The sequence below is a fragment of the Cyprinodon tularosa genome, unplaced genomic scaffold, assembly GCF_016077235.1.
Source record: "Cyprinodon tularosa strain WSP-4 unplaced genomic scaffold, ASM1607723v1 ctg196, whole genome shotgun sequence".
NCBI classification, from domain to species: Eukaryota; Metazoa; Chordata; class Actinopteri; order Cyprinodontiformes; family Cyprinodontidae; genus Cyprinodon; species Cyprinodon tularosa.
Window position 1 is genome coordinate 902,803 of NW_024038715.1, and position 8,839 is coordinate 911,641.

At 46.6% G+C, this 8,839-nt stretch overlaps 1 protein-coding gene across 3 annotated transcripts in view; it reads left to right on the plus strand.

The window, feature by feature from the left end:
* The window catches only part of LOC119782627 (rab GTPase-activating protein 1), a 95,943-nt gene extending 87,544 nt beyond the window's left edge, over positions 1-8,399 (plus strand). For all 3 annotated transcript variants that reach the window (XM_038283655.1, XM_038283656.1, XM_038283657.1), the window contains one exon: positions 4,770-8,399. In XM_038283655.1, the coding sequence (XP_038139583.1) occupies positions 4,770-4,892 (123 nt within the window). In that variant the 3' untranslated portion in view covers positions 4,893-8,399. The remainder of the gene's footprint in view (positions 1-4,769) is intronic.
* The last annotated feature ends 440 nt before the right edge of the window (positions 8,400-8,839 follow it).

An 8,839-nucleotide genomic window follows, 5' to 3' on the forward strand; every position in this document is an offset into this window, starting at 1 on the left:
GGGTCCTGGCAGCTATGCAGGAGGCACCCAAGGTTGGCTTGGGGCAGATGCCAGCGGTGGAACCGGGCATTGCCTCTCTTATAATCCCGCCTGATGAGGCCTTGCGGCCCAATGCCCGTTGTCCGCGTCCTCAGTGCCGTATTACCGACGACCTTCTCTGTAAGGCCTATGACTCTGGGGCCCGCATGGGCCGGATTGGGAACTCTCTCTCCCATCTTATGCTGGCCCTGTCTTCCTCCTTGGAATCTGTTCCGCTGGATCATGCCACGCAAGGCCTGGTTGATGCATCTCTGCAGGCCTTTGCTCTTATGACGAGGGAACTTGGACGCACACTCTCCACACTGGTTCATGCTCGCCGCCAGGTCTGGTTGGCGCAGTCACCACTAACTGAGCCTTGTAGGAGGACCCTCCGGGCCCTGCCTGTGGTCCCGGGGGAGCTTTTTGGTTCAGCGGCACTGGACGCCTTGGACCGTACGGCTCAGGCCTCTAGAACGAGGCAACAGCTGGCAGGGCTTCACAGACGTGATCGCCAGCCAGTAAGCACCTGGGCAGCTGCGGGTCCTTCACGGAGGTCCTTAGTGCCTTCTCCTTCTCCCACTGAGCCCCAGGGTCTGTTACCAGGTCAGAGATCGGTCCGGGGACCTGCTCTAGATCGGAGGAACAGAGCTCGAGACCAGGCTGGGACGAGGTCCTTTCATCCCTTTCGAGCCGCGCAGTCTGGCCGGCGTCCTCCCGGGCCTTCGAAGGGCCGGGGGACCCGCAGATGATGCCTTAGGGCCGGCGGTCGGTTATTTTTCCCCGGGACAGCTCAGCTTCTGGGCTGCCCACACCCCGGACTTGTGGGTGTTGTCCACCCTGTCCCGGGGGTACCGTCTTCAATTCCGCCGCCGGCCACCTATCCCTGGCCGGGTCAGGATGACTGTGATCCACGACCCGGTGAAGGCACAGGCACTGAACCAAGAAATCTGCACCTTGCTGGCCAAGGGTGCTATAGTGCCTGTGGACCCCCTGCTGGATCCAGGGGGCTTTTATTCCACGTATTTTCTGGTTCCGAAGAAGACCGGGGGCCTGCGTCCAGTCTTGGACCTCAGAGGCCTGAATGTGTACTTGAAGGCCATGCCCTTTCATATGCTGACCACCAAGGAAGTGTTGCAGGCGATTTCCCCGGGCGATTGGTTCACTTCCATAGATCTCAGGGATGCTTATTTTCACGTTCCGATCGCTCCGCCCCATTGGCGGTTTCTTCGTTTTGCTTTTCAAGGGAGGCATTTCCAGTTCAGGGTCCTCCCGTTCGGACTTTCACTGTCCCCCAGGGTGTTCACCCGATGTGTTGCAGCGGCCCTCTCTCCTCTGCAGGCACAGGGATTGAGGATCCTCCCATATCTGGACGACTGGCTCATTTGTGCCGCGACGTGGGACCAGGCGGTTCGAGATACTCGGTTAGTGCTCCATCATGTGGGATGCTTGGGCTTGCAGGTGAACATGGAGAAAAGCAGTCTGACCCCCTCACAGGAGACTGTCTTCCTGGGCATTGCCATGGATTCCATCTCAATGACTGCTTGCCCGTCACAGTATATTGAGCGTGCTCCCGGAATTCAGGCGCGGCATGGCGCTGCCTCTTGTGCGGTATCTTCGACTCTTGGGCATGCTTACAGCTGCGTCCGCCGTAGTGCCCTTGGGGCTGCTGTCATTGCGGCCCCTCCAGATGTGGTTGAACAGCTTGAATCTGGATCCCACACGGAACACTCATCGTCTCCGAAGACTTCGGGTGGGGCCTCAGTGTCTTCAGTCTCTGTCCCAATGGAGGGTGAGGTTGTTTATGACCACAGGGGTCCCGCTCGGTTCCCTCCCGTGTCGTCGGGAAGTTGTGTTTACAGATGCATCCTCCACGGGCTGGGGTGCAACCTGGCGGGGTCAAATGGCACAGGGGACATGGTCCCAGCGGCAGGGCAGGGAACACATCAATGTCCTGGAGTTACAGGCTGTGCTTCTGGCTCTTCAGAGCTTTCTTCCAGGCTTGCGGGGGAAGCACGTGCTGGTGAGGTCAGACAACACCACAGTGGTCTTTCACATCAACCACCAGGGGGGCACGAGGTCAAGGAAACTGTTGTGCTTGACTCAACGGCTTCTGACCTGGGCAGCTCCACGCATAGCCAGCCTCAGAGCAGCCTACATCCCAGGGCCGGAGAACGTGCCAGCAGATTTTCTATCCCGTCAGAAGCCGCTTCCAGGGGAGTGGAAGCTTCACCAAGAGGTGGTGGAGTGCATCTGGAAGGTCTTTGGCAGGGCGGACGTGGACCTCTTTGCCTCAAGGGACGCATTTCACTGTCCCCTTTGGTTCTCGTTGGACAACAGCAGCCCTCTGGGCCACGATGCTCTGGCACACGACTGGCCCAGGACCCTCCTTTATGCCTTTCCGCCATTCAGCCTACTTTTTCAGACTCTCCTCAGGGTACGTCAGGAGGGGCACAGGGTCCTGCTGGTGGCCCCCTACTGGCCAGCGAGGACTTGGTTTCCTCTACTGTGCGAGCTCAGCTCCGGCTCGCCAATGCGTCTCCCCTCCAGGAGAGACCTTCTTTCCCAGATGGGGGGTCAGATCTTGCACCCCGAACCGGACCGGCTCCAGCTCTGGATTTGGCCCCTGCAAGGCCGGGGTCCACCTTCTCAAGATACACTGGGTCCATAGGGCATACAATGGCTAATGCATGGGCGCCGTCCACGCGAGCTGTCTATGCTAACAAGTGGACGGTCTTTGCGACCTGGTGCCGTGATAGAGGGCAGGACCCGGTGCAGTGCTCAGTTTCTGACATACTGACCTTCCTGCAGGCATTGCTGGATCAAGGACGGTCCCCATCTACCTTAAAGGTGTATGTGGCTGCCATTTCCTGTTGGCATGTTGGGCTGAATGGTTGTTCTGTGGGCCGAGACAAGGATGTTGTACTGTTTTTAAGAGGTGCTCGGCGTTTGCACCCACCCAACCGCCCTGTGGCACCGGCGTGGGACCTTTCTCTTGTGCTTGAGGCTCTTCGGTCCCTCCCATTTGAGCCCCTGGCGTCGGCGGACCTCAAATGGCTCTCACTGAAGACTGCGTTCCTTTTAGCTATGGTTTCCGCAAAACGTGTAGGGGAGTTACAGGCTCTCTCGATAGCCGAACCCTGCTGCCGGTGGAATCCTGATGGCTCAGGCGTTACACTGTGGGCTGATGTAGCATTTATTCCTAAGGTATCACTGCCAGCAGGCAGCACCCAGCCTCTCCATCTTGCCCGGTTTGACTCCGGAAGTCCCTCTGAACCACTGTGTCCTGTCCGTGCCCTTGAGACATACATCAATGCCACGGCATCCTTCCGAAAGACAAATAGCCTTTTTGTTTGCTACGCTGGCTCACGGAAAGGTCAGGCACTTTCTAAGCAGCGACTTGCACACTGGGTTGTGGATTTGATCTCCAAGGCTTATGCCTTGCAGGACCGGCCACTGCCGGCGGGAGTGAAATGCCACTCTACAAGGGGCATGTCGACATCGTTTGCTGCTATGACTGGGGTGCCATTGGATGTTATATGTCGTGCGGCCTCCTGGAAGTCACCTAGTACCTTTACTCGGTTCTACAGGGTGAATGTGGCTGCGCCCCATCCGCTTCAGGGAATCCTCGAGCAGCATGCCTCTACATCACATTAGGTGGGTGGTGTAGTCGTTGTTCCTTGAATGTTGCTGATTCCTCGTGACCTTGTTGATATGAGTCATCCAGTGCTTGAAGCACCGCCTCTGGCGGTCAGTAGGGATGAAATAGAACGAAAGTTACTACCGTAACTACGGTTCTATGAATCCCGGATGACCGCCAGAGTGCTTGGTCCCTCGGAATCTCTGCTTTCGCGAGAAGATTGAGGGATTGATTGCCGGGTGCCACGTGACTATATAGAGTCACGTGGGTCCCCGGCAGGTCACAGCTGACTTTGTTGTCATTAATACTCGACCTGCGCATGCGCAAGAATGATCATTCAGTGCTTGAAGCACCGCCTCTGGCGGTCATCCGGGATTCATAGAACCGTAGTTACGGTAGTAACTTTCGTTCAGTTGAACTGTTTAACTAGAACAGTCAAAGGCATTCCTAAACAAATGTGTTTTAGTCTTGATTTAAAGGAACTCAGGCTTTCCACACTTTTACAGTTTTCTGGAAGTTTGTTCCAGATAAGTGGAGCATAGGAACTAAATGCTGCTTCTCCATGTTTAGTTCTGGTTCTAGGTATGCAGAGCAGGCTGGAGCCAGACGACCTGAGTGGTCTGGAGGGTTGATACACTGATAGCAAGTCTGTGATGTATTTAGGTGCTAAGCCATGCAGGGATTTATAGACTAACAGAAGTTTTTTAAAGTCTATTCTCTGATATACAGGGAGCCAGTGTGAGGACTTTAGAACTGGGGTGATGTGCTCTACTTTCTTAGTCTTAGTGAGGACACGGGCAGCAGCGTTCTGGATCAGCTGCAGCTGTCTGATCCACTTTTTAGGCAGACCTGTGAAAACACCGTTGCAGCAATCAATTCGACTAAAAATAAACGTATGGATTAGTAGGTAGGCAGCATGTAAGAAAAAAAAAGTTATATTAATACTTTCTATCTTTTATTAATAGGAACTAAAGAGACTTTAAAATGAAGGTTTTAATATAAACCAACAAATAAGCTTTATGGTAATTTTATTATTTGAACCATTTATACTTATTTCTAATATTATATAAATAGCTTTTTTTGTGTTCCTTCTCCCTCCCCCCTTTCTAAACAGGACCTGGAGCATCATTTGGGTCTGGCTCTCAACGAGGTGCAGGCCGCCAAAAAGACCTGGTTCAACCGAACGCTCAGCTCCATCAAAACGGTCACCGGCACCCAGGGCAAAGAGACCACTTAATAACTTGATAACCCCCATCCATCCAGTTTTAACAATACCACACCTGGAGCTCAAGCATCCAGACCCCTCCCCTCCCTGAAATGTAACGCACACGGCCATAACTTTAACACGAACATTAACCGTTTAAACTAGAGGATCTCCTCTGTGACTGACTGTGTTACTTGTTTCCTCATATCAGAGAGTTTTTTGTTTGTTTCCTGACTCCCAAAAAGCAAACCTTCTAACATTCATCTGAGCAGTGCAGCGATAAGCCCCTCCCCCGACAGAGACCATGCGCTTCCACCGCTCACAGGAGGAGAGATGCTTTATCGAGGATCGTCTGCGTTCTGCTGAAAAGAAAAACTCCACAGAGGGGGACGCAATGACATCAGGACTGTACATTCGCGTTCTCTCTTTCTTTTGTCTGAACTACTGGCACAAAAACAAGTCCCTGTGCATCTTTCTTTTGTTCTGTCCGTTTTAGGTACGAGCGCTTGTTGACGCCTTTTCAGAACTAAGCTTTTTTTTTTTATTTTGGTTGAATGTTGGCGTGTGTGCTAATGTAGCGTCTGATTGTTATATGTGTTTGTTCATGTTTGTAAGTCTGGAGAAAAACTTTGAAAGCATGAATAATTGGTGCGTGTGTGAGCAGAGTGTTTGTGGAAGTGCGGCAGAAAGAAAAGCACTAAGGTCATGAGTGTGCATGCTTGTCAGGTCGTCTCGTGTTTAATGTTCAAACGTGTACATAAAAACTGGTAAAAAGTAAAGTTCGTTGACAAGGCCTTGAACTGAAGGTTGATACTGAGGGAACGGCTGTGAGTATAGATAATATACATAATATACATGAATATGTAATTTATGGAAACTAAATGGGGCGACTGCAGCTTAAATCTCTAAATAAAAATACACTCTTAAGCTTTGTTTGGTTTAGATCTTCCAGCACAAAGAAAAAAAACCTTTAAAAAAAGATCAAAACTAAAAAACATGCACAGTTTGTTTAATGAATTTGGGTAATCAACTGTCCACAGTCAGAGTGGACATAACAGACAGATATTTATAAATCCTGCGGTCTTTAAACACACCACTAATCCCACTTTATCCCTTCCCACATGTGGTGCTCAGACGGTTTAGTGCTGTCTGACATGGTCCTCTTAAATGCTTTATTATAGCAGGTAGCTCTCTATGCTGGTCAGACGTTTACATTCACACTTTATTGACTCACATTCTTTTAATATATTTTGGGCTTTTAAATACGCATCAGAGACAGATTTAGTAAATTTTTGTGAGGGTAAAGAAATTGGACCTTTTAAAACATGAATGGGGTGCACAAATTTGTTTATCTAACCCAAATAGGCTCCAAATTATAAAAACAATATGATGTTAAATGTCCCACGAGCTTTTATTACCAATCGATTTCTCGCTCCTCCATTCTGGGTGGATATTTTGCAGCTTTGTTTGGTGAAAACTATCAAATTCGTTGAGTTTTGGGGTCTTGTTAGTGGTTAAATGTATCTTTTCTCTTCTAAAAAGGAGTTTATTTGTATTTAGTATATTAGTTGGAACATCCAATGGGAAACATTTGGGGAAGAAATTTCCCCCAATGAATCAGTACAAATTGTTACAAGGCAGACTCCCAGGATGATACTGCCACCACCATGTATAACATTTTGGCGGAGGGATCTTTGGTTCATAAGCCTTTCCATGGAATGCCAAACAACTCTTCTGCTAAGCTGTTCAGGTATTTCAATACAGAAGAATCCTTTTGAAGTAGACTTTTGGTGCAACTTTCACTCTTTTTTGTTTATTCTAAAATAAGTACAATTTAGGACGGCAAATAAGTTTGTTCTGGCATCTCAAGTTTAAAGTGGGCTTAATTAAGATCATCCATTTGCCTTCATTTGAGGTAAGAATTGAATCAGATGTGTGAAACTTTCTTCCAACCAGCAAAAAATCCAGATTATTGGTAATTTGGAATGGAAAAAAAAGTCAACCTGGATAATTCCTTACCTTAATCATATTAGAAATTTAGAAGTAAGCCTAATATCCAAATTAGCTTTTCTAAGCGAAGAGACATCAAACATGAGCCAGAATTATCTCAAAAATATTCTCTAAAACTCTGTAATTTAAGTGACGTTCAAAAGGTTAAATTCAAACTTGTGCATCCAATTCTTGAATTACAATATCTTTATAATTGCATATTCATCCCATCTAAAAGAATTTATTAAACATATGCCTTAAACTAGTAGAATTGTCAATCTGATCTGTGTCTTTAAACTTCTCCTGACACTTATAGCTGCACATGTTAGTCTAGATATAAAGCTACCAGCAGATCAAATTACATATTGAGGCAAACATCAATGTTGCAGTTGTCTGTGATTTAAGATGAGAATAGTTTAGGAGAATAGGAACTGTTGTTTGTGGATAGGGAAAGCATTAATATCAACAAAACTACCAAGAAATGTCTTTTAATATCTGTTTCACCACACTGAGAAGGCAGCAGCTTAAATATCTGTAATACTGATGATTGAATAAGACAAGGAAAAGTTTGACCCCTTAAATAAGTATATCTGCAGTTATGTCACCTTGTTCACAAGTTTTCATTGTTTAAATATCTAATTGGATCTTTTCTTGTTCTAGATTCAACCTTATTGCTTTACAGCTGTGATCTATAGAGCAACAGGATGAATACTATTGTTTTTTTAGCTTTAGAAGAAGAGAAATTCTTCATAAAACAGTTTTCTTAACAAATTAGAGTTTCAAATCAAATGTTAGAAGTTACTGAAACAATTCAAGCTCTGGTTCAAGCTATTTGGTTCACAAACTGCTGTGAATGTAGGACACCTGTCAGCAGGCAGAGCTCTAACTGCTGTAGGAGGGGAATTTCACCACCAGACGCAGGACGTAAGATCCAGGACCAGAAAGTCAAGACGGGCCAAAGTTCAGGTCAAAAAGCTCTAAATTTGTCCACAGGGCATAACTGTTCCAGAAGGAGGCTGTGTAGGTGATTTAATACTTTGCTGACTGGGGAATGAAGGCTCAACGACGGTCTGGTTTCAAATCCTGCTGAGATTGAAGGTCCTGGTTTGTGCGCACAGAATAAACCTTTTCTGCAAACTGTCATAACTTGAAAAAGTGAAGTCTGATCAGCTGGAATCAGGTTGAGATGTTAGAAGATGAAACATGTAGGGTAGCATCCACCTAAAGGCACTGGGCTGTAAATAAACATTAAGAGCATCACTATTGAGTTTTTGTTTATGATTTTCTACTCTAACTATAACTAATGTTGCCTACCTGTACTCACCTACCTGCTGCTGTGATACAGTTGAATCTACAACGTTTTTTATTGTATTTCCGTGTCACTTTATTTTTTTCCTTTTTTGCTCAAAGTTTCTCGATCTCACTGCTGTTTGGATAACTAAATGCCAAAACATTGCTCCGTCAACCAACATTATCAGCGTGTGGAAAGTGTAATAGAGTAGACTGCATTGTGTATACTCCATGAATTTAAATATAAAGATATCAACTCAAGGGTATCGGAGTGGTTTTATTTATTATTTTTTTCCATTCAAGAGCTATAATTTTGGTCAAGTAACAGACTGAACTTTTTAAAACATGTTTCTGTGCGATCAAAGGTCAGGAGTCTCAACAACTATTTCTGCAGACGCCAGCTGGTGGAAAAGAGCGTCCAGATTTCCAAAATGACCATGTGATGAATTACAAGTGGGGTGCTGTGGAAAAATCCTGACTATTTGGTAAAAAATCTAATATATTTTACGTTATGCATTAAATGGCCTTGCAAACTAAATAAAAAAAATAACTAAATAAATTAATGGCCTTATGATCTTTAAATATATTGCTAGTAATGGAAGAAACTTCCAAAACTGCTTCTTTTTTAACTTTCTTTAACATCAAGCTGTCTTGCAATGCTAATGCTCACTTCCATAAACGGGTACAAGAAGTACAGATTT